The sequence below is a fragment of the Ceratotherium simum genome, chromosome 17, assembly GCF_057802395.1.
Source record: "Ceratotherium simum simum isolate JZ-2026a chromosome 17, ASM5780239v1, whole genome shotgun sequence".
Classification (NCBI taxonomy): domain Eukaryota; kingdom Metazoa; phylum Chordata; class Mammalia; order Perissodactyla; family Rhinocerotidae; genus Ceratotherium; species Ceratotherium simum.
Genome location: NC_141916.1, coordinates 59,573,681 through 59,600,364, shown reverse-complemented (window position 1 = coordinate 59,600,364; position 26,684 = coordinate 59,573,681). Strand labels below are relative to the sequence as shown.

Genomic DNA, 26,684 nt, shown 5'->3' with positions numbered 1-26,684 from the left:
GAGACATTCTAAAGAATCAGCAACTGATGTGGGATTCAGCTCACTACAGTTGGGTTACCACCCAGTCAATGCTCATCTCAATCTTGGGTTAATGGTCCCTGCCTCCTGAGATTGCTGGATGGAACCAGAAACCACTTCTCAAAGAACTTTCAGGGTGCCTGGTACCCCAAGTCTCAATGGGCATCCTCCCATCCTTCCTACCTCCTCTTCAGGAGTCCAGCATGAGCTCAACTTGGACCAAGACAAAAGAATTTAGTTCCATTTTTTCTCCAGAAGTCCAGACCCAGCCAAATAAAGGGTCAGCTGTTTCTAATGAACCTGGTCCATCTTCAGTAGAATCCAAGGACTTAAAGGTACTGAGAAAGAGTAGCAGAATAAGGCTAAGGGCAGAAGTGAGACGAAGGCAAGAACATGCCGCCCACCTGAAACACAGCTTTTCCTCAAAGTGAGATGCATGGTGGGGGCAGCTCAATTTCCTAGCTGCTGCTCAAAAAAGTTGTGTGCGTGTGTGAGAGAGAGGGTGGAGAAAAAAGGCAAGCAAGTGAATAGTAAGTAATGGGAAAGACCCAGAATAGGAACAGGTGTTAAATCCTTTTACATCAACATGGCTGCATGTGATGTCTGCAAACTATTGCTATTAAAAAATTCTAAAAACATCTTTGCAAAGCCTTAAGCCCTATTATTGGCTCCATATTATAACCAAGAAACTGAAGCATAGAATTGCAAAATTGGCTCCAAATTATCGGAAGAGTATTATGAGATTTGAATGTGATATTCATATAATGTGCCTAAAACTGCCTGGCATATAGTAAGCACTAATTACACGTTAACTACTATTATTATATTACCTTGTTTCATGGAGGAGAGGACAAAGAAATATAGTTCGGATGCCAGGAACAATAGGCAAAGGTCATAGGCGAGTGAAAGCAGCAGGGAGCCCTTTCTCCAGCCCGCTTGGCTGCCATAGCTCAGAGGACCTCATCATGACAGGCATGGCAGCATGAGCACTTCCTAATGGTGGCTCCAGCCCCTCCCTGCAAGGGTCCATGGCCACCCACCTGCCTTTCTGAGGCATTAATAAATGTTCTGGCCTCCAACAGCATCTAACCTCAACTACCAACTCCCAAACACCAACTGCTTGTCTCTCGCTAGGACAGCAATCCAGTGTTGTCTTTTGACAGGCTCATCTTCACCACCAAAACAGAGAGAACATTTTCAGGCAAATTTATCAACTGTCTTGGTCACATAACTTACAAATCAACCTTAGGAAGTGCTGGGGCAGCTCCTGGCCTTCTTTCGTCTGCTTCATCCCTCTGCCTCTGCATGGCCAGGAGTGAACTATAAAATCTGGAAATCTCTTTCAGAACCAATGGAAGGAAAAACCACTTCTGATAAACTAACCTCGCTCTTTACCTGGGAGAACAGAATATTCCTGGGAGTTGGAGGTCAGAACCATTCTTCTTCTTTCTACTTTTAACAGAACCACCAGAGGACAGCAGGTGGCAGCCTGGCTCCAGCTAAAGAGCCATCATCTTGATTTCAGAGGAACAAAGTTAAAGCCAAAGTCATTTAATAAATGACAAGATTCTGGGAGACAGAATCTTGAAATTCTTTTTCTTATAAATGTTGCACGCCTTTGGATGACCAAGAACTCAAGGCTGCTGTCAGACCTCTTTCCTCACTACCAGGGATATATTAACTACTAAATTCACCTAATAATTTTGTGTATTCTAAGAGAAGTGCTTTCAGGTAAAATGCTTCAACCACTACTCCCTAATGCCAAGTGAAGCTTTGGTTCAGGAGGGCAAGAGAGGGAACAAATCTTAAAGTCAGAAAACTAAATTTGGGAGAGGGGCTTGCAGACCACAAAAGGGAGGATTTAGAGCAAGAGTTTGGCAGAAACACCAGCCAATCACTATGGAAGTTCAAGAAATGTTAATCTGTTAAGAGCCACAGCATCTCAGTGCAAGATACAAAGGATATTTTATAAGCCCCGTTTTAACAGGTGAGAGAGCGGAGGCTAGGGAAGTAACTGACTTCTTGCCTGTGTCACCTGGCAAATGGCAGAACTGGGCTCTGAACCTAACTTTCTGTTTCTAGGTCAGCGTAGCAAGGCAGGGATGGTAGGTGGGCATCATGCAGCTGGAGTCCCTGCTTCGTTTCTCCGCTCCATACCATCACAAGCAGAGGTTACGAGAGGCAGACTGACCTTGTTTTCACCAAGTCAAATAGTTGAAGGTAGACAAAGTTTGTACATTAGGACACAAGGAGTGGTGGTCAATAGTTTATGCCCACTGAAGAAAGGAAAAGACAGAATGTGCTATAACTGAAGCAAAATATTCTAGAGACAAGGATATTTTTGGGGGGTAATTTTAAAGCAAGATTGCCCAAAGGCTTCTCTAGGCCACCCAGAGCCCTAGCATTTTATAAAGTCAAAAGGCAAACTTGTCCTTATTTATTTGCTTTACAATATCCACGGACATCACCTGAGAAAGGGAGCATACAGACAGCTTCTAGCAAGACTAGGAAGAATCGAGTGGGTTATTTGTGGGCCTCGGCTTATTTTTCATCAAGAGCACAATGCAATCCAGTGGTCTATACATGGATAAGTTACAGGGAAACCCTAAAGTTCTATCTGTACTTAAAAATGAGAATTCAGAATGGACATATTATCCAAATACTGGCAATTCCCCTGCAAAAACTAAATTTACCTAAGGCAAAGGGATTGGGATTCTTCTCCTTTCTTAAATTGCACAGAAGGGTTAACAAACCCCAAAACCTTTAAGTCAATATACACGAGACTATTTAATCTGAATTTTCTTCTTAATGTAAAGAGCGCTGGCCCAAGAGTCAGACTTCACCCTTCTAAGCTTCAGTTTCCTCATCTATGAAATGAGAGTGAAATAATACTGATCAGTTCATAGGGTAGTGGTTACAGATTCTATGAGATATCAAGAGTCCTTTAACAGATTCCTTTGCATAAATTGTTCATTATATTAGGTATTATTTTTATACACCTTAAAAATAAATTAAGAACTGCCCTTTGGAGTTAGCTCTCCCCTCCATTCTAACCCTGGTCCTAGTCATGATGAAAGCATAAGAAAGGCTGGGAAGAGTGAATTGGGCATAACCACTTTGATTTGTACATTCAGATTAGGAAATTTCTGAAAATTTCTTAAGCTTCAAGTAAGAAGTACCCAAAGCTATGAGGAGGTAAACTGAGGCAATAAAAAAATACACAACAAAAGTTCATACTCCATTTGGTTCTTTTTATTAGAACTCGAGAATACAGCAAGTAGGGAAATCTCATGGTGAATAGAACCATCACATGGATGCCTTTCTGGAACTCCAACCTTGTATGATCCCCAAAAGTGTGCTTTGTGGGCTTCAGCAATTTATAGAGGGGAAGGGGGAAAATACTGAAAAAGGCCACTATTCAATGGTGAAAGAATGAAGCTGTAGAGGTCATAACCAGCCCAGGGCCAAAAATGAAAATTAAAAATCTGCACAGAGCAAGCAAGCCTCTGACTGCTGAGAGTAAGGCAATCAGGCGCCAACCTGGTGAGAGTTCTCAGCGAGCACTGTAAGACCAAGTGCACAGTGAGGCTGTTGGTAGTGAGTTGCACATACACACACACACATAAATGGGCACACGCACATACGTGCGCACACACACCCTAAAGAGGGAGATTTTTACTGGATTACGCATCATCGATGTTTTCATTTTTCCTAAGAGTTTGTGCTATGTTGAACCAGATTCAGCTCCTCCTTTGGGGTGTGGGGTGACTGGGCCCAGAGACTGCTACTTCTGTTGGTGGTGTTACAGGGCTGCATCTTAGACCCTGTATCCCAAAGTGCATGACCAAAGAGCAATGCTGGCTTCTGATATGTGCTGTTGTTTCCAAGAAACTAAGTGAGCATCCATCCTTTCAGATGGCCACTGTCCTGCTGGACTGTTTCCTCAAAGGGAGTAATACTGTTCTTTATTCTGTCAGGCACTGCACCAGTTCACCCACTGAGTCTTTTACTGGGTCCACCTAGCACCCAGGGCAGTGACCTTATCCAGAAAAAAATACTCTTAAGTTCTTCCCAAGTTCTACAGTGGATTCCTTCTTCCTGGTTCTCAGCTTTTGCTGGAGATGGGAAGGGGAGAGAAAGGAGAAAAATAATCGAAAAAACTCTATACTGAATTAAATAGGAGACCCTTCCCATATTCTCAAACACCCACTTGAGGATACCAGCCCCCGTACTTAGGGCCTCAGTGTTAGTTCTAATACCCCCAATCCCCAGGATGTAATTTAATCACTTGAAGTCTTAGATGATAGTAAGTAACCTAAGACTCAAGCGCTATTTTGGTGGTTTGCCTATGAGCCAAGATCAGAATTCTGTGAATCAGATCCTTCTCCTACCACTCTCCCTGACACCATAACAGAGTACACCTCTGGGATATGAGCCATCTTTTTTTACTTCTAGCAGGTCTTCAAAGATATAGCTTTAAGGATTCTACCAGACTCCCTGGCAATAATGTACAATTTCCTTTTAAAACTTCCCACTACACTATCCCTAAAAAATGGGGTTCAGGGAATGCTGATAACTCCATGGTGGGTATTGGATCCTGCTTTACAAGAGTTGTACTGGCTTTCTTGTTCAAGGAGAGCTGATGTGTCTGTCACACCTAGGCTTAGCAAGACAGTGTACCAGAGGTGAAACTCATCTTTCCTAATCCAAAGGAAGTGTTCTCCTAACCTATGTTAATGAGCTCAGGAGGCACCTGGACAAGTCAGAATCTCTTCAGTGGCTGGCTCTACGCCAAGAACTGATGCCAGGGAAAGGTCAATTTTTATTCCCAGGAGGAAGAAGGTAGTTAGGGCAGTGATTTTAATAGAGGGAAATTTCTAGGGTGTTCCAGAGCTCCATAGCAAGGATATGGAAAACTGTCACATCCCTACAATCAGATAAAAATCAGCACAAAATTGCACAGGATGCCAGGAATTCATCAGAGCAGCCCATGTGCTAACATTTCCAGAGCTCCTCCCACTGTCTCCACCACCCTTTGCCAACATAATTGACTTTCCCAAGTAGATGGCTCTACTCCTTAGAAAGGTTCACTATCAGAATGGGAAACAAGTCAGTCTCTCAAATGACCTTACCTAGAACCTTTATCTAACACATCCTGTTGGCCAGTCACGTGCTGCTTCCACTGAGAAAACACACACCACTTCTGTCTACCTCAGGTCTCCCAAAGGCTCTCAGGCACGAGAGTGGTCATGTGATCACTGGGCTGGGGCTGTACTCTCTGCCCCACCAGGGTCCAAGGAATGTCAGCCTTTAGAAGGCACCTTGGTGCACCAAGGCATTATACATTCTGAGGCTATCACCTGATCTTCCTATAGTCACTTTGTGCAAAATTGAAACAGTGTGTGGTACTTGCATGTTTCATTCTATACAAAAATTCTCCCTCCCTCCCCTACCTCTATGTTTTAAACATTTATATAAATTCTTATTGAAACAGTAAATTAGAAATCTTATTTACATTAATTTCTTTGTTCTCCCAAAAGAGCATCTAAAACCACACTCCCACTCCTTAATAGGATATAAACGTTCATCTAAATTGGTTTGTATTATTGTTTTAAGGAGAGAGAATGGGAGAACAAACCGCCTGTAAACCATTTCCCCATCTTCTACAAATAAATATGATATGGATCAGAAGCCAGTTTGCCAAGGGTCTTGCAGAGTCCTCAATTGGTAGATCCCAAGAATAAGTCAGGGTTTGGGCCATTTCTCCTTTTCTCCAAATTGATGCACTCCATCCTTTGAGGTATGATTTATTTTTGTTTTTCTCTTCTCAGTCATGTACCACGTGGAGCCTCTGGGGCATCACAAAGCCCATGAGGCTGTCAGAGTTTCGGGGCTCCTCTGGCACTGGCATCAATGGCCAGTAAAGGGAGGCCTGCAGGCGCTGCAGGCCCTGGTTCAGGGTCACAGGCCCTGGCTACTGGTAGGTATCACAGCACATCCTCTTCACTGCAGCCTCCGCCAATCATGAAACGGAACTCCTGGAGGTTTGAGACACCATGGAAGTGAACGAAAGCGCCAGCAACCACAAAGATGTGAAACAGCTGATGAGAGTGAAACTAGAGGCAAAAAAAAGGGAGGGGGGGGGAGGGAGGGGGGGAGAGAAACCCATACACTATTAAAAGTCTGCTAAAGAGTGTGTGTGTGTGTGTGTGTGTGTGTGTGTCTAAGATCAGCCCTGAGCTAACATCGATGCCAATACACCTCTTTTTGCTGAGGAAGATTGACCCTGAGCTAACATCTGTGCCCATCTTCCTCCACTTTATGTGAGATGCCACCACAGCATGGCCTGACAAGCGGTGTGTCGGTGCACACCCAGGATCCGAACCCGGGCCACCAGCAGCAGAGCGCGCACACTTAACCGCTACTCCACGGGGCTGGCCCTAAAGATTCTTAAGATCATTTATGCTGAGCAGAGGACAGGGAATGGATGTGACAGAGCTCAAATTCAAGGTGTCTGCCGATTTGGGAACATCCATTAGGCATATCACGTTCTGCCAAACTGAAGGCCAGCTATCCCTAAAGAAATCAAGGTGCTGCCACTAAGTTCTTGACCTGGAAATGTGCACACTTAATGCTGCTGTATCTGGTGAACTCAGGGGCACAAAACGTACACTGACTCTCATGGACAGACCACAAAAGCCCCAACAATTCCTTGATGCCTAGCAGTTTGCTATGGTTAGACAGAGGGGTGTTTTCCTCATTGCTGATGGACCTTTTTGTCATGGACTAAAAACACTAGAGCTATGGTCATTTAAATGTTGCTCTCTGTTAGAAAAACTAAACAGATTTCCAGGATTGGGTGGAAGGTTAAAATATATGGTGGCCAGAGTTTCCTGCAGCTCTAAGACTATGGAATTACATGAACAACCTACTATATCAAAAGACCAGGAGGGCCAGCCCCGTTGGCCTAGAGGTTAAGTTCAGCGCCCTCCACTTCGGCAGCCCAGGGTTCGGTTCCCAGATGCAGAGGTATACTGCTCTGTCAGCGGCCATGCTGTGCTGGCAGCCCATATACTAAAAAGTAGAGGAAGACTGGCATAGATGTTAGCTCAGGGCAAATCTTCCTCAGAAAAAAAAAAAAAGACTAGGAAAGCAGGGCCTTTTACTTCCTTCTCAAGTCAGAAGCTGGTCTACAAGCATGTGATATTATTTCTGATTTAATCTGTTCTGTTGACCGCTAGTTCATATCTCAAAAGGGGTTATCAATTGCTCAGTGCATCAAACATCACTTCAAAAATTACACTATCCTCTCATTATAGTTTCAAAATGAAACAGTACAGTGGCAAAACAGTATTTATCAAGGGAAAGACACTGATTTTAGAAGTGTAAACTAGAATGATCCACAAGTCATATCCCAAGAGATGTTTCCTAGGAAACCAAAGAGGATTCATTCTCCCAAAAAAGGAGGAAAGGTAAAAATCTCTCCACATCAATGTCAAAATTATGAGGAGGCAATCGCAGAAAGAATCTTAGCAAATTTGAAGCTCAAAAGATTGCCTAAATTCACATTATCTTCATTTTACAGATAGCTAAACAGAACTTGGAAGAGACTACATGATCAGCTTAGACTATAATAATCAGCAACAAGTTGAGGAACAGAATTCCTGAAATCAGACTTCATATCAAACAACACTCCAACTGTATACTACTGAAAATGTTTCAGGCCATCTTCAGTTATAAAATTTTCCATCTGTTTGTCCCTTTATATTTTCTTTTCTCCTTCTCTTTCCTCCTCTCTTACCATTAACCACAATCTAGTTATCTCTACCTCCTCTTCCAACCATACACAATCTCTCATTATCACTGAATTTTGGTATCAAAAAGGACCTTGGTAAAAATCTGGTCCATCACCCTTATTTCATAAATGAGGAAACCGAGACAAAAAATGACTAGACGACTTGCCAGTACAGTGTAGTATACAGGAACACAAACCTGACATTAGACTAGCTTGATTTAAATTCCACTCCTACCACTTAATAGCAGGCACACTGGACAAGGGACCTAATCTCCCTAAGCCTCATTTCCTAATCAGTAAAATGAAAACATTAATAATAGTTGTTACACCTTATAGGGCCAATGCATTAAATGTAGTAATCTGTGTAAAGTGCTTACTCAGTACTGTGCCAAGCACCAAGTGCTCAATAAATGTTAGTTATTATTGTACTTATCGTCCAGAGAAACACAACTAATGAGGCAGACTTAGGACTAGAATATAGGTCTCTCCATTTTGAGTCTAAAACTTTTTTAATCATTTCACTTCCCAGTCTGCCAGTAGCCAGTAACCCACTAACAGGTAGGTATGTATACACACTAACCACCCCTGATCATACTTACCCAGATGTCACACTTGCCAGGAAAGAAACGTTCGGGGATGCGGGCAGCATAAAGGGCAGCTCCTGTGATATACAGGCTGGCCATCAGCATCAACCAGCCGATCTGTCCTATGGTGGCAGCCTTCAGGAATCCCTCTGAGATGACATAGTGCAAGGTAGGAATGATTCCACTCAGGCCTAGGCCCAAAAACACTCCTAGGAATCACAAGAAAAGATTAAGTAAAAATGTAGAAGAGAAATAAGGAAGAAGTCACTATTACAGTACAGTACCAGTAATTCTGTAAACTGAATATTTCAAAATAGGATTGAACATTAGCTTCTTGTTTGAAAAGAAAAAGAAGGTTCTTCAAACTCTGGGATACTGCCACACAAGAAAGCACAGCTATGTTCTAAAAGATAGATCTATTTACAAATGCAAGGAGCCTCCTGCTGAGAGAGGCTTAATAAATCAGCAGTCCTCATAGGACTTAAGAATTGTGTAAACCTCCCTAAATGCTGCGCATCTTTAGAGACACAGATTACAATACAGAGGAACTGTACATATTTTATTTTCCCTTTGAAACAACAGACATTCCTGGGGTGGCAGTAGGGTAGAGGGTGGAGGAGGCAATGAGAGAGAGAGAGAGAGGGAGAGAAAAAGAGAGGGAGGGAGAGAGTGAGGGAGAGAGATGGAGGGAGAGAAAGAGAGAGAGGGAGAGAGGAAGGGAGGGAGGGAGAGAGGAAGGAAGGGAGGGAGGGAGGGAGGGAGGGAGCCAGGCTTCTGAAAGCTCCTAGGCCCAAAAGCACCAATCAGGTACAGAAGTCTAACTGAATCACTCCACCACAGCCCTACTGCCTTCAAAATCATCTAAACTTCTGGATATCACCCAGGTTATAAGATCAACGAAGTGAGTCCGGATCAGCATTTTTTTTTAATGAACTAGAATTAAAAAATACCAGACTGTGTCACAAGAGGAAGGTTAAGAACTAGTTTGTAAAAGTTCTGTAATTTATACATATGTGAATTTATGTGTATATACACGTGTTTAGGGTTGTAAGAGAAAATGTCCCAATCAAAAAACCTTGAAGGTAAATGATCTAAAACCACTCTGAAATCTGTGTGTCAACCAAAGCACCACAGGAACTCCTCGCAACAACCAGTAATTGCTCCTACATTTTGACACAGAGAGTTAAGAACGACCTTTGCAAAACAAACTGTCATTTGGTAAGCTTTCTCAAAAGACAAGGAGCCTCTGTTTGCTTTCGACATTACCAAAGAAGCTGCTGCTGTGCAACAATATATGTATGCATATATACATACTCATTAATAAAATGAGGGTCCACAAGAGAAGAGGAAAACGGCAATGCTCCCCTTACAAAAGGAAGGAATCAAGCAGACCTAAATAACAACTATTGCCTACCTCTACTCCTCACCAAGAAACATCATCATGATCCTGTTCTTTCACTTCTTCTTTCCCCTACATGCTAACAAGTCAAAGGCTCAGGAACTTGGTTCTTCTGATGTGCATAAATAGCAGACCGTTCAGCTCTTCTCAGCAAAGATGTGCTTTCTCATGCACTCAAGCAGGCTTAACACCACATTTAAGTACTATTGAAAGCCAACACTGACCACTGCTCATTTGCTCATATAAACACTTAAAAAGCTTCCCTTCTTATAGTGGTATAACAGTGGTCATTAATATGAAGTTAATTATAACTTCTAACCTTTTAGGTAACTGCAGATGAACCATGGCTTGGATTTTAATAATAAATGGTTTTTGAAAAAAACAAGGTTGCAAGGAAAAATATTCCTTTTAGTACTTCTTGTTCATTCTCAGTAGGCACTGGGTTTGATACTGGGGATAGAAAATTGAAGATACAGCCCTGGCTACAAGGAGTCTCCAGTCCAGTGGGAGACAAAACATGTCTGTTAATACCATACTCCTATAGGAAGGCTCGAACTAGGCACCCAGAGGCTTTTGGCTTTTCATAAGATCTCCAATTAAACTGGCATTATTCTAAAAATAAAAAGCCTCTTTATCTCTACATCAGAAGAGATGTATGGTGCCTACTTTAGTAGAACACAATTAGTATGAAGTCTTATTTACCTAAGGAGATTATACATTTTAAAATAAAAATACAAAATAAAACAAAAAATGAAAACAAAACAAAAACCAATCACTACAAAAAGTACACTCCAAGGTGAAACAGTAAGAAGAATCATTGTTTATTTTACAAAGGTTACAGAGCCACTGCATGAGGGACTGTGTATGTGGCCTTGCACTCAAGTAAACTAGACTGCCCAAAATAGTTATCAGCTCATACAGCTCACCACTGCCCCTCAACTCTAACACTTTAAGACAATTAATGAACACTACTACATTAAAAGCCCCTCAAGAACAGGAACTATGATTTATTCATCTTTGCATCACAAGTACATAGCATAAAGCTTGGCAAATGGTAGACCTTTAATAAATGACCAGTAAATAAATCAATGTCTGGTGTAAAACCTCCATGTGCTCTTACCTGCTCTTACTCCTCGATACTGAGGGGTGGCAAACATGTCCCACTGGGAAACTATAATGGCTGCGATGCCCAGCACACAGATGACAATCAAGTAGATGAAGCAAGGTTGTGGATTACAGTAGAAAGAGTAATAAAGCCAAGGAACAAAACTTCCCATAATCAGAAGAGCAATACCAGAGTAATCCAGTCTAAGATAGGGGAAAAAAACCCATTTAATGTTAATTATTATTGCCTACTATAGGTTCTAATTAATCCCCCATGACATGAGCTAGCAATAATAGCTAAGAGGCAAACTGGGATGCTTGCTTTAATTTTCAAAAAAGTTCCCATCAGATGGTATCAAGAATTCTGCCAACTCTGCTGGCTGTTTTTCCCTAATCCACTGACTCTAAATCACTGATCAAAATACGGACTTTAGGACTGGCCTGGTCACATAGTGGTTAAGTTCGCCTGCTCCGCTTCGGCGGCCTGCAGTTTGCAGGTTCGGATTCCGGGCACGGACCTACACACCGCTCATCAAACCATGCTGTGGCAGCGTCCCATGTACAAAACAGAGGAAGACTGGCATAGATGTTAGCTCACGGCCAATCTTCCTCACCAAAAAAAAACCAAACAACAACAACAACAAAATATGGACGTTAAAGATACTTACTTAGAGAAGATTCGAGAGACCCCTTCTGAGTGGCAGTAAACTGTGTGGAAGAGCCATGAAAAAGAAAGGCAGAGAATGGCCCCCAAGAAGAATAATCCAAAGACCACCTTCTCTTGCAGAGGGGCCACAAAAGAGATGTTTGGGCGAAACATATAGAAGATCCCCAGGCACAGGAAGAATACACAACCTAGGAAATGAGCACAGGGGAGAAAGAAGAGATTGTCCTTTTGAAGAAACAGTGTTACATGTTGATTATGTTTTCAATCCTTCATAAACACAATGATATCTGAATTAAAAGTTCCATGAGAAAATTTTTCCAAATAACTGAAGCTGATCCAAAATTTTGGTCTACTTCACACATTGCTGGTATCATATACTCCTCAGCTTCATACACTGAGTACACAGAATAACTTATTTATCCAAGCACATAATCCAAAAAGAAAGGAGACAATACATGGCCTTTTGTGTCTGGCTTCTTCCACTTAGCATAATGTTTTCAAGGCTCACCCATGTTGTAGCACATATCAGTACTTCATCCCTTTTTATGGCCAAATAATATTTCATTGTATGAATATACCACATTTTATTTATCCATTCATCAACTAATAGATATTTGAGTTGTTTCCACCTTTTAGCTACTATGAATAATGTTGCTAAAAACATTCATATACACGTTTTGGTGTGAACATGATTTCAATTCTCTTGACTATATATATCTAAGGAGCAGAATTGCTGGTAAATCTGTTTAACTTTTTGAGGAACTGCCAAACTGTTTTTCATAGGGGCTGCACCATTTTACATTCCTATCAGCAATGTGTGAGAGTTCTAATTTTTCCACATCCTTGCCAAGACTTGTTATTTTCCATTTTCCTGACTATAGACATTCCAGTGTGTGCGAAGTGGTATCTCATTGCATTTCTCAAAGTATCTGATTTGCATTTCCCAAAATGACTAATGATTGTGAGCATCTTTTCATGTGTTTATTGGCCATTTATAGATCTTCTTTGGAGAAATGTCTATTCAGATGCTCTACCCATTTTTTAAATTGGGTTTGTCTTTTTACTGTTTATCTGTAAGAGTTCTTTACTAGACCCTTATCAGATATATGATTTGCAAATATTTTCTCCCATTCTGTGGGTTATCTTTTCACTTTCTTGATAATGTCCTTTGACATATAAAAAGTTTTTTCATTTTGATGAAGTCCAGTTTATCTCCTTTTTCTTTGGTTGCTTGTGCTTTAGGTGTCAATTCTAAGAAACTGTCACGTAATCCAAGGTCACAAAGATTTACATCTATGTTTTCTCCTAATGGTTTTATAGTTTTAGTTCTTACATTTTGTCTTTGATCCATTTTGAGTCAATTTTTATATATAGTGTGAGGTAGGGGTCAACTTCTTTTTTTTCTATGTGTAGTTATTCAGTTTTCCCCCATACCATTTGTTGAAAAGACTATTCTTTCCCCAAGTGTATTCTTTCTTTAATATACAATCATGATGGAAAAATACATTATAGATCACATTCTACTTCAAGCCAAACTGAAATTAAATTGTGAATATTCTAAGTAATGACTTTGAAAAATCAGCTTACTTCTATTTAATAACTGCCTTCCTCTCAGTATCCATTAAAATTATACCACATTTTATATAGCACCTTTTCTTTGGCCTAGTTCAAGGACACTGTTTGAAAATCTAGTAGAGAAAAATATGACTTAGTTGTAATAAAATCATAGTGCAAACTAGAATAACCACAGAGTAAACCAGTGAGAAATTACATCATTAGAAATCCAGAGAACAAAATAGCAAATCCCAAATACATTTTTTAATTCTGTCCTTACCCTCAAATAACATGGAAAAGAGGGTAAAGTCAATCACCAATTCATCACACCATCGATATGACATACCTAAGAGATGTGTCCAGATGTTGCCTGTCTCTGTGTGTATTCTGAAAATGCTCTTAAAACAGGCCCGGAAAGAAGGCATAGGAGGCCGGTGTCCATGTAAAAGGAAGTCGTTATCCTTGAGCCAGTCTGGTAGTACATCATGAGGGATTACTCGCCATCGACCTTCCCATACCTGGAAGAAGAATATCGTCAATTTAGCAACACTGGTCTCAAACAACTATCTCTTACCACATTGTCTTACAAAGAGAAAAATAACTTACTTATAGAAAGACAAGTACATTCAAAAGGTATAATGTCCTATATTCTGAGTTTTTAAAAAACAGATTGATGAAAAATATTTTTTAAATGGGGACTTTTCTTAGGAAAAGGAAAGAGTAAATGAACTTACAGAACATGACCTAAAAGAGTGGTTTCAAGCTCTGTTTTAGTCTGGCTAATGGTAGGATGAGGGGTCCAAAGTCCCACCTATACAGATTCCCCTCCTTCATCCTTCACAACAGACTTTATCTCTGAAAATCCCTATTAACTGATATTAAATATGACCATTTTTATACTTAATATTCCTACTGGTGGAAAAAGCATACAGAATCACACTTTTGTGCCTTTTGCTAAAATCTCTCCCTCTCCCTTCTCTCCCTACCACAGCAAATATGATGAAGTAGAAAAGAAAGGGCACAGGAGTCAGAAAATCTTGGATCTCTACCATTAACTAGTTGAATGAGCTTTAATTAATCACAAAACTGCCAAGCCTCGGTTTTCTCACTTATAAAATGAGGATAACAGTGCTTTGATTATTTCATAAGGAAGTTATGAGGATCAGATAAAATGATCCAAAGCACCTCATAAACGAGTTAGCAAATCCTAGCACCCGCTCCAAAGGTGGTATGTAACCCTGACCATCCCCAGAGGCTATTACCTGTCTGAGAGTTAGTGACTAATCCACCCTCCTCATGCTGGAAAGATATTAAAGATAGAAATCAATCCTTACATCCTCAAGGCAGTTCACAATGTACCAACAGCTCTGCTGTGACCATATGAAAAGTGCTATTGTGTTACCACACACAGCCGAAATAGTTAAACGCTCCCTTTTTATAGTCACAAAGAATATGTTGAGTTTCTTACTAGTTATATATGCATATAATGTCAGTGATTTTTCCCCATTGTTTCTAAATAAACATTCTACTGTTCTAAAAACTGAGTCAAAGAGCTGTACTTTCATAATTATACTGCAATTAGTGTCATATTCAATAGACACTGCATCCTCATTCTCAACCTGGAGTCAAGCCAAATACCAACCCAAACAGGTATCCTCTTTTACCCTCTGGGAAAAAAATAAGAGGATCACAGCTTAACCAAAGACATATTTATTTATAAGCTTGACAAAGACACTGCCTAAATCAAACATCTTAGCAATGATCCACTAGGTTTGTATTAGACCATATAATGCAAAAAAACGTAACTTTTTAAAAAACTACCCACAGTACACCTCCTATTCCCACATGGGCCTGGCTATGCTGGTAAAATAGCAACAATTAAAGGCTGGGGAAAAAAAAGAGACCAAGATCAAACTTGGAGACTCTAAAGACTAAATGATTTTATTTCCCCTATTCCTGTAATAAAAGGTTTTCCAAAAGGGAAAATACACCAGCAAGGCCACAGGACACTTCATTTTAAACGGTCTCTGTTTACTCACTTCCAATCAAAGAAAAAGAATCCTCACATCACTAGATATGGCCAGTTTTCAATTATGGTCAGTTGCACTGCCATACCAGGGTGGAGCAACCCTGGAGAACACCTTGTAACAGGAAGCTTCTTCATTCTGCTCTCACAGATAAACTGTTAGGGGATGATAAGGGAACAGTAACAGTTTTTGTGCCCACTCATTTTTCTTCAGTAAATCATAGTTTTAGCAAACAAATGCCCTATTTATTCTGCCATTAGCCATTAAACTGAAAGTTTTATCTGCTTTATTCTTTACTCTTCGTTCATTAAGGGAGAACAAAAAGGCAGCAAAATTAGTTACAGTACCCCATTGATCTGTAAATATTAAAAATCCCTAATGGCCCAGACAATAAATATTCAACTTGGAGAGATCTAACATCAAACTTGGTTTTTGAAAAACAAAATATATCTTTTGTATCCCTTTGTGCTAATTCTCCCAAGACAGTGATCATTAGAATGGATCTACTGCTTTGCTTGGCTTTTTCTTCACCAATTTTCAAACACCGATTAAAACTTCCTTGGCTCTAAGTAGACCCACAAATGTTTATATCCCTCCTCCACCCATCCTTTTATCTTGAAAGAGATGTCTATATTCAGATTATAATGTTCTCTTCTCATCCTCTGGTCCAAAGTATAGTATTCTAAGTCAACTGGCTCCAATTATTTTTAGTGTCACTGTGAATGTAGGAAGATCTAAATTTAGTTTTCAGGATCTAAGACCACATGTATAAAAAGTCTAGGTTTCATAAAACCCATGAAAAAGCTAAGAGTCACAAAAATTTCTCTCTAAATTTAGTCTCCAGAAATGTTCAATAAATGAATTTATATACACATACACACATAGACAGACTGACTTATGTTGACTTTAGACCATACCTGCCAGGGCCTCTATTGATCAGATTAATCAAGTGGCTATAAATTTACCAGTGTCCCTGACTATTTTCTCTAAGCAAGCAACCCCAATTACAGTTACCATTTTAAGGAAAAAAAAAAAAATCCCCACAATAGGTCCTAATAAATCAGATAATGAATTGGAAGAAAAACCTTAGAGACAGAAAATATACCTGCTAAACTAAAAACACTAGATGTGCATGAAAACCAGGAAATTTCTATCTACAGAGTAGTTTGATTACACATAGAATCCTTAGAAAGAGTAGCACGCTTGCCATCACAGTCAAACAGCAGAATAGATTCAAGGGACTTGGAGATGGCATTTTAGTATCACCAGGCATCAACCACCCCCAATTTTGTTTCATCCTGTCTCATCTGAACTATCAACAAGACATCTACTCTGTTAACCTATGTCAGGAAAGACTTGTTTCCCAGCTGGATGTTCTAGTTTTATCAAAATTTTATCATGGCTGCTGCAGGCAAACAAATGTGTTTTGAACACGGTTAAAGTCATGAGACTGCTTCTGTCTCCATTTTACCACAGATTATCCCCAAAGCAAACCAAAGGCTAAGGTACTACCACTCTCCTTAAAGGTTTCTGTTTGGGAACGGTTAAATACCTAGCACAGAAATGACAAGAAAGTGCCACCTTACCTTATAAACAAACTCTTCCATTCTTTCCATAGCATGATGGGCTTGTAAGAGGGGGGACATGCCCATAAACCCCTCATCTTCCTGAGAAGCTTCATCACTGCACTCATGTTCCTCAGAGCTCTGTAAGGCAATCACAGAAATAGTCATGGGCAGAGATCAGGAGCCAAATGAAAAAATCAATACACTTTCCTGGAACTATTATAATGAAATTCTCTTAAGGTCAAAACAAGGCCTCAGACAAGTCAAGTCAGTTTATTATAGAATTATGAGCATTAAAAATGAACAACAGTTACTGAATTCTCCTCTGACAGACAAATGAACTACAACATCCCTATGTTTGTTTAGTAGCAAATTCCTGGGTTAGCTTGAATGGTTTGTTTTTTCTTTTAAGGATTATATTCATAGACCACATAATATTATATATATAAAGTTGAGAAATTACTAGGGGGAAAATCTCCAAGATTCCCACCTGGTACATATAAAATAATCATAATACAATGTGGTAAGTGCTCTAGGAGAAGAGAAGGAAACGAGAAAAAAACATTTACTAAATTCTTAAGATAATGTCAAGCACAAAGGAAAGGGCTTTACACAGGCCGTCTAACTTAATTCTGACAACCACCTTATTAGATAAGTATTCTTACCCCCATTTAACATATAAAAAAAACACTAGGCAAAGGGGTTAAATTAAGTTGCCCAAGGTTAAAACCAATAAAGTAGAAAAGTAAAAATCCAATACCCATTGTCTCTCCACATTCTTGAGGAAATGATCAACTTTCTAGGGAAGTGGAGGAATAAATGACAATCTAGTTAGACCTTAAGGAATAAATCACTAAAATTAAGATTTCTGTTTCCAGATCAAGCTTCATACTAGTTTAGACAGAATGACATTGTGAGAAGGGCAATGGACTATAAGTCAGAAGACCTACGTAATAAGCCTGGTTCTACCACTAATATCAACAGAACTTTATAAAGCTCTCTCAACCTTTCTGAGCCTCAATCTTCTCATTTCTATCTAAATGGAGGAGTTTAAACATCTCTACAATCTTCTCCATTCTCTAAAATTCTGTGATTCTGTAACTCATTGAAAAATGACAGCATAAGAGAACTGTAATTCCATTTCTACCTAAGAGTCTGCTGGATAAACAGTACTGCTAACATGACCACATGAAGAAAGGAACTGATCCTCTAACCTCCTAGAAAACTAACTGGGAAGGATGAACATGCAGAGGCCATAAGTAATCTACCACACTTGAATTTGAACATGTTTAAAAAGAAATCCTAAGATTTTATTTTCCTATTCTTCACTTTTCAAGATAACTAGAGGCTATAAGCAGCATGTGAGACATATTACACACCCAATTTCAATTTTTAAAAAATTATGTTCTCCAAGAAAACTAGCTCGAATCTGCCTCTCTACTATTCTTACCAATAAAACACCCTCCCTTCTTTATCAACCTAAAACTTCCCTATCCATCCTTCAATGCCCAGCCTATCAAATTTCCTGTGTAAAACTCTTCCTTAACTATCCTCGCCTAATGTTTCTCAAACTTTCTCTCATGGTTGCCACCTTCCCCTCCATGCCTCCCCAGGAGCATTTTCAGACTGCTTTCCCCCATCCCCATGAAATTTTAATTAACACAGATACACTATATATTTGTTGATGTACTGTGGCCCTTTAGGGGCCTACAAACCATTGTAATATTTAAGAGTTTTTCACTCTCCCCAAATCAAGAAGCAATTTTCACCAGAGAATGTATGCCCTACCTAACACCCATAGCAACTGCCTCCTCTTCTGAACTTCTTTAGCACTTAAAGCCTATATCCCTTATTTGATAACTAATATAATATCTGATTACAGCTCCTGTTTCATTGACTTATACTGTTTTATTTAACGCCTGATAGAATTTTATTTTTAGTGTCATTTCCTAAATTTTTTTAATTTTTTTTTTTTTTTTTTTTTACTGAGGAAGATTCGCCCTGAGCTAACATCTGTTGCCAATCTTCCTCTTTTTTTGCCTGAGGGAGATTAGCCCTGAGCTAACATCTGTGCCACTCTTCCTCTATTTTGTATGTCAGTAGCCATCACAGCATGGCTGACAAGTAGTGTAGGTCCACACCCAGGATCTGAACCCACAAACCCAGGCCACTGAAGCAGAGCACACTGAACTGAACCACTACACCACCGGGCTGCCCCTAAAGTAAATTTTAGTGTCTATATTTCTCTTCTCCCCCATGGCTCTCAAAACAGCTCTGTGCAATATTTAATGTACTTACATAGTGGCTAAATTAATTAATGCTTTAAAAGATTTTCAACAAAACATTTAAAAAGACTGTTGCTAATTAAACATAAAATAAAAATAATAAAATTCCACTAAAAATCCATTTTATGAAAACTGAAAATAGACTAACATGAAACTATTAGCACACTGATTTTAAAGTATAAAATATAAATTTACATATAAAATAGCTCAAATATTTAGGCATCTTCAACATGTATCTGATTCTTCACAAAGAGAAACAGAAATAGGATTCAATCCTGATTCTCATATAAATAAATGTCAGCAGTTTCCAACAAACTACAAATAAGTACATAAAACAGAACCACAGTTAAATGTTTCCAGCACTATCGTAAGTAAAACCTGATTAAGTTGAAATATCAAAGGGATTACTTAAAGTACAATCAGTTAATTTTGAATATCAGACTAAAAGTGCATTAGGATCCATAGAGGACTGTTGACAGGAAAAGGTAAGTCAGCCTCACTGGCAAAAAAAAAGGGCATTTCACACACATGACCTTAAATTACAGACTTGGATAAGGGAAAATGAGGATAGGGTGTCTGTCTCAGTAGGCACTCAGTACCATACATGTCTACAGGAAAGAGAGAGGAATGGTTCAACTTCCCAATCATAAGAAGGGAAGAGGAACAATGACATTGCTGTTTGGGAAGGAACAGTTTTGTGTCTTCAGTAGTGCTAATACAGGTTTACTGAAAGAAAAGAGAAGTACACTCAGAATGTAGGATGTATGGTCTGGGTTGATCACCAACCAGGGGCCAAAAACACTGTTTATTCATTTAGTCAAACAGTTTTAGGTGGCTTACCATAATGGATTAAGAGTGAATATGAAGCCAGACAAACCTTGACTACTGATAAATTCTGTAATCTTTGACGAGATTACATATGATCTCTCTAAGCATCAGCTTCCTTACCTGTAAGATGATTTTAACAATATTGTACCTACACTGCAGATCTGTTTTAAGGATCAAAGATAATGAATGAAAAGAAACTATCATAGGGCCTAGGACTCAGAAGGCAATAAATAAATGATGGTCTTGATTATCATAATGATGGGCTAGGTACTGAGAACATTAAGGTAGTAGGTATCACAACCTAGTGGAGAAGACATGCACCTATGTAAATAACTACAGCAATGAGCTAAGGAACAGTATGAGAAAGGTCTGATGCAAATAGAAAAGAGAAAACAGTAAACTGTGGCACTGCTGGAAAGTTTTCTAGAAAGGTAATATTTGAACCAAGACCTGAAAAATGTGTAAGAGTTCAACAGACATGACAAGGGAAAGGCATGACAGGTAAAGGTAACAGCACGAATCAAAAACACAGAGGAAATAAAAAGCATGACACAAAGAATATGTAGTTTAGCATGGCTGCAGCAAAAAGTACATGTGATGTGAGGCTAAAAAAGGTAAGTACAGAAACAATCCAAATGTCCATCAACAGACGAATAGATAAACTAAATGTGGCATAATATACATATAATAGAATATTAGTCATAAAAAGGAATGAAGTTCTGACACATGCTACCACATGGATGAACCTAGAGAACATTATGCTAAGTGAAATGTGCCACATACAAAAGGGCAAACATTGTACAATTCCATGTATATGAAATATCTAAAATAGGCACATTCATAGAGACAGAAAGTAGATTAGAAGTTACCAACAGCTGGGCCGGGAGGAGGAAGGAATGGAGAGTTACTCCGTAATAGGTATAGTTTCTGTTTGGGATGATAAAAAATTTTGGAAATAGTGGTAATGGTTGCACAACATTGTGACTGTAATTAGTGCCACTTAACTGTACACTTAAAAATGGTTAGACGGTATGGAGATTCCTCAAAGAATTAAAAATAGAAATACCCTATGATCCAGCTATCCCACTACTGGGAATCTATCCAATGAACCTGAAATCAACAATCCAAAGAGGTTTATGCACCCTTATGTTCATTGCAGCATTATTCACTATAGCCAAGAAGTGGAAGCAACCTAAGTGTCCCTCGACTGATGACTGGATCAAGAAGACGTGGTATATATATACAATGGAATACTACTCAGCCATAAAAAAAGACAAAATCGTCCCATTTGCAACAACATGGATGGGCCTGGAGGGTATTACGTTAAGTGAAACAAGCCAGAAAGAGAAAGACAAACACTGTATGATCTCACTCATATGTGGAATATAAACCAACACATGGACAGAGAAAACTGTATTGTGGTTACCAGGGGCAATGGGGGTAGGGGGTGGGCACAAGGGGTGAAGGGAGACATATATATGGTGATGGACAAACAAAAATGTACATCCCAAAATTTCACAATGTTATAAACTATTAAAACAACAACAACAACAACAACAAAACCGGTTAGAAAATGGCCAGCCCCAGTGGCCTAATGGTTAAGTTTGGCACGCTCCACGGTCAGAGGCATGGGTTTGGTTCCCAGGCGCGTACCTACATTACTTGTCTTTTAGCGGCCATTCTGTGGTGGTGGCTTACACAAACACACACACCAGAAAAAAAAAAACAGAAAGAAGAAGATTGGCAACAGATATTAGCTCAGGGGGAATCTACCACAAAAAAAAAAAAAAAAAAAAAAAAAACACGGTCAGAATGGCAAATTTATGTTAAATATTTTACCACAATAAAAAAAATAATTAAAAAAGAAGGTAGACAGATCCATAGCAGTATTATTCATAATAGTCAAAAACCAGAAACAACCCAATTGTCTATCAATAAGAAAATGGATAAATAAGTGTGATATATCTATATAATGGAACACTACTCAGTAACAGAAAAGAACTACTGAAATACAAAACTATGTGGACAAGTAGCAAAAACATGCCGAGTGAAAGAAGACAATCATAAGAGAATGTGTATTACATGATTCCATTTATATTAAGTTCAGCAAGCAAAATAAATCTATTGTGGTAGAAGCCAGAATAATGGTTACCTCTGGGAATAGGTGTGAGGTGGGGAGGGGTTACTTGACTGGAAAAGGGCATGAGAGAGGTTTCTGAAGTGATAGAAATAATCTGAATCTTGACCTCTGTGGTGGTCAAACATATGTAGTGTCATCGTGCTGTAATATTTAAGATTTGGGTATTTTACTGTGTTTAAATTATTCCTCAATAAAATGTTATTTGTGTAAATCATCCCTCAATAAAATGCTTAAAAAAAAAAAAAAAACAGGAGGAGGGAGGAATGAAGGTGCAGTTAGGCAGGAACCAGCTCCTTAACAGCTTTTGGTACTCAGGAGCTTTAGGCTTTATCTTGAAGGCAAAGCTGAGCATTTAATTTAAATGATATGAGATCAGGGCAAGCTAAGCATTATTAAATTCGAATTTAGAAACTATTACTTTGGCAACAGAGAGAAGGCCACAACAAAGAAGAGAAACAGGAAAGGAGAGAAACAAATTAAGCAAATACTTAAGAAGTCTAAAGCAGTTATTCTCAACTAGGGGTAATTTTGCCACCGCCTCCCCCTCAACCCCCTGATATCTGGCAATATCCGGAGTCATTTTTACTTGTCACAAGTTGGGAGAATGCTACTGGCATCTAGTAGGTAGGGGTCAAGATGCTGTTAAACATCTTACAATGCAAAGGACAGTTCCCCACAACAAAGAACTATCTGGCCAAAACGTCAACAGTGGTTGAGAAACTCTAATCTAAAGAAACGATGAGGGAGAGGGATTATATATACCCCATGTGCCACAGTCCAGTACTATGTGTTCACATCAGAAACAAATATATTTTATCAGATACTTCACTGTGAAAGATGCTAATAATGTGAGCTACTTACTATAAAGTGGTTACTAGTAGTGCCAAGGCAAAATAGTAGGCATTCATTCAAAAAATTTAAAAAGTATTCCTTGAACAGCTACCATTTTACAGATGAGGAATCTGAGGTTAAATGATTTCTTCAAGGTCACAGAACTAGAAAATGCCAGAGTCAGAAGTTCCACTCAGGTCCATATAGTTCCCAAGTTCGTGCTCTCTTCCTTCTCTTCGCATTGTTTTCTAGTGATGCAACTGCCTGATTCTGTGGTAATACACATTCAGCCAAAAGGCCACAACACATACAGGCAGACCTTGTTTTGCATGGTGGTGCAAGATAGTAAAAATGACTGTGCAAGCCAAAATCATGTAAAGCAATCTTAATAACCAATGGGGAAAATGACTATTCCATGACCTTAAAAAAATGTTGTCGAAACATTACAAACCCTGTCTGTTTTAAATGTATAGGGAAATTTTAAAATATAGTACAACTAGTACTTTTCTAATATGCTATATTTTAAAACAGAAAACACTGAGAATTAAGTGTTTATTTGAAAAAAAAAATAGAGGGGCCGGCCCGGTGGCACAAGCGGTTTAAGTGCATGCGCTCCGCTGCAGCAGCCCAGGGTTCGCCGGTTCGGATCCCAGGCGCGCACCGACCCACTGCTTGACAAGCCATGCTGTGGCAGCGTCCCATATAAAGTGGAGGAAGATGGGCACAGATGTTAGCCCAGGGCCAGTCTTCCTTAGCAAACAAAAAAAAAGAGGAGGATTGGCAGATGTTAGCACAGGGCTGATCTCCTCACAAAAAAAGAAAAGAAAAAAAGTACAAGAGTAATTCGAACAGTGCTTGCCTTCATGTTGTATAACTTACAGCACAAACTAAGCATCTTTTCTATGCCTCAGCAAATTGTCATACTCCTTTCTGGGTTTGGGTCGACTTTCAACATTTTATTCTTTGCACTTTGAACGTCGTGAAATATCTTTAAGAGTCCCTTTAATTTGACTTTTTTACCTGCATCACTTCTCTGGACATCTTCATCCTTTTTGTCACAAACACTTTACTCATTTACGTTGACAAGTTCGCCTTCACTAAGCTCCTCTGGCTGCACATTCAGAATCTCTTCTTTGGTGGCAGTCTCAACATTCCCAGTCAGCTATTTCATCTATAACTCCATTTGTGTTTGATGTGACTTGCACTTTCAGCATTATCATTTTCATTTCTTTGCTTCACTTCAATTTTGTTAACCAATTCTCTCTTTTGATTACTCATTTTTATAACAAGTCACATAGGTTTATCACTGGGAAGCAACACAACTATACACTTTGCACTCTTGTACATTAAATGAATAACAGATGTATAATAACCAATCAGTCTCTGACAGATTTTCAGAGAAGTGACATGATTGGTCCCTGACCATGATGCACATCTATTTATTTGCACAGTCATCTGTGGACTGAAGAGCTAGCAGAAAAGTTTGTACTTTATGCAATTATTCACAGTAAATATATCATGGTAACTGAAATTTGAACCATACTGCTGAGGGACTGGTATTATTTAACTAACCCATGGTAACCGAAACTCATGTATACTGGAACCTTGCAAAGCTTTAGGGTTGCCTGTATTTATTTTCTCTTCTCATCTTTTACAACTGCCCTTTCTATCCAAAATGGTTCTTCTAAAAAAACTAATCTCAATCCAACAGAGTGCAAGCCTAGACGTAAGGCAAGAATTTCACTGTAGATTATTACATTTCTAAGATATGTAACAACATCCAGTTTTTTTGGTCAGTTTTTTGTTAATAAATACCATCAACAGTAGTAATTCCATCTCTGGTGGTTATGAGGCAGAATGCGGTCAGTGGTCAGAAATACGTATTCCAGTAAAGGCAAATACTTCCATCCATCTCAACATTTCAGCAAAATTTCTATATTTTTATAAAAGAACGTTTCCTTCAGAAGTGCAAAGTATTAATATGTCTGTTGATTTATCAAGGATCATCCCCAATTCTCACCCTCCTGTAACAGAATACTCAGAAATAAGTCCAAAAAAAACAAATGTCTAAAATACTAGACCATAATTAGCTATTTATTGTGTTCAAGCATCATGGAGCTGCTAATTAGAGATCTACACGGAGTGGGTGGTGGTAAATACAGTTCCCTGGGTTAGACATAGAATAACAAGTAGGAATAAAGTGATAGAGTCAAACACTGGCTAGAACCCAGGATAAAAAAATGCTTTCTCTAGGGTACATGGGCAAGTTGATAGCTATGCCACATAATGATGGTTTGGAAAGCCTATGCTGGGCACTATTACATAAAATAGTCTCTGTCTTTCAATATTAACTCTAAAGAACCACCTTGTCGTGAGTGGAAATTACCTTCAATTTCTCGTCTAGCAACCACTAAACCATAGTACCCAAAGATCTCTCTTTCAACACTAAATTGCATTATATTAAGATGGTCACATACAAGTGTTAAACACATGCTATGTTCTGCTTCTGCTGTCATACCTCTAACCCTCATCAAAACAAATTATGACGAGAAACAGAACATTGTGAAAGATTAAACAATTAAAACAAAAGCTGCCTAAAATAAAGGCATAAAATTTAATTCTCTAAGGCTTTCAAAGAATAAATCACTATACTTAAACTTAGAGAGAGGTCAATGCTCTGAAGTAAGTACACAGTCACTTTTTTTTTTTTTTTTTTGTGAGGAGGATCAGCTCTGAGCTACCATCCACGCCAACTCTCCTCTTTTTGATGAGGAAGACTGGCCCTGGGCTAACATCCGTGCCCGTCTTCCTCTACTTTTTATATGGAACACCGCCACACAATGGCCTGACAAGCGGTGCATTGGTGCGTGCTTGGGATCTGAACCCGGGCCACTAGCAGCGGAGCACACACACTTAACCACTACGCCACGGGGCCGGCCCCCACAGTCACTTTTAAATATTTTTCTCCTCCTACATTCAGTGAAGTCCATCTGTGAGAAGATGATGTTAAAGTTAGTTATATTTCAAAACACAATGATATCTGACTCTGATGATCTGTCCAAAGTACAAACAAAAATGACAATTCTTAGAGTATATTTTTCCTTTGTAAAGACAGAGAACGACAGTGATAAAGATGAAAGGCCTTTAAAATCAGTCTAATATAAAAATAATTCGTGAATCTACTGGGCGTGTATCTGTTTTAGCCCAACTCAGTTCAACAGAGTAATTCGGTTTAACGAATATTTATGAAAAGGCTTTTTTAAAAGATGAGTAAGATATAGTCTCTGTCTTCCATGGGCTTACAATCTAATAATAGGCTGAATTAGCCACATAAATGACTATAAAAGAAATAAGGTATAGCTAATTTAAAGATAGGAAATGTGGAGCTCAGGAAAGGTTGCGCGAGGAATACAATTTTGGAAAGATGAAATAAAAGAGAGAATAGTCAAGAGGGAAAAGCAGAAGTATCACTTTGAGGAAAAGAGACTAGTTCAGTGCAGCTGAAACTTAGGATGCATTTAGGGGAGTCTATCACGACATAAATTATATATGTAAATACTAGTTGAAAATAGACAGAGTGCCACCAAGATCCACAATCATAATACCATCCACAATGAGAACACAAATGTTAAGGAAATGGTAAAATACCCCGGGCTGGAGACAGTAAATCTTTGATTAAAATTCCTCTGTCTTTACAGGAAGCCTCATACACTGCTGGTAGGAATGCAAACTGGTGCAGCCACTATGGAAAACAGTATGGAGATTTCTCAAAAATTAGAAATACCATACGACCCAGCTATCCCACTACTGGGTATTTATCCAAAAAACTTGAAATCAACAATTCAAAGAGACTTATGCACCCCTATGTTCACTGCAGCATTATTCAC

The 26,684-nt window shown here is 39.0% G+C and overlaps 1 protein-coding gene across 3 annotated transcripts in view; it reads right to left on the bottom strand.

Moving 5' to 3' along the window:
* Positions 1 to 3,248: 3,248 nt before the first annotated feature.
* Positions 3,249 to 26,684, bottom strand: part of ADIPOR2 (adiponectin receptor 2) — a 120,461-nt gene continuing 97,025 nt past the window's right edge. For 2 of the 3 annotated variants that reach the window (XM_014793852.2, XM_087442970.1), the window contains 6 exons: positions 16,735 to 16,854; positions 13,468 to 13,639; positions 11,569 to 11,755; positions 10,917 to 11,104; positions 8,413 to 8,606; positions 3,249 to 6,134 (listed from right to left, as the gene is read on the bottom strand). In XM_014793852.2, the coding sequence (XP_014649338.2) occupies positions 6,006 to 6,134; positions 8,413 to 8,606; positions 10,917 to 11,104; positions 11,569 to 11,755; positions 13,468 to 13,639; positions 16,735 to 16,854 (990 nt within the window). In that variant the 3' untranslated portion in view covers positions 3,249 to 6,005. The remainder of the gene's footprint in view (positions 6,135 to 8,412; positions 8,607 to 10,916; positions 11,105 to 11,568; positions 11,756 to 13,467; positions 13,640 to 16,734; positions 16,855 to 26,684) is intronic. The other variant, XM_087442971.1, reaches the window with a different exon arrangement.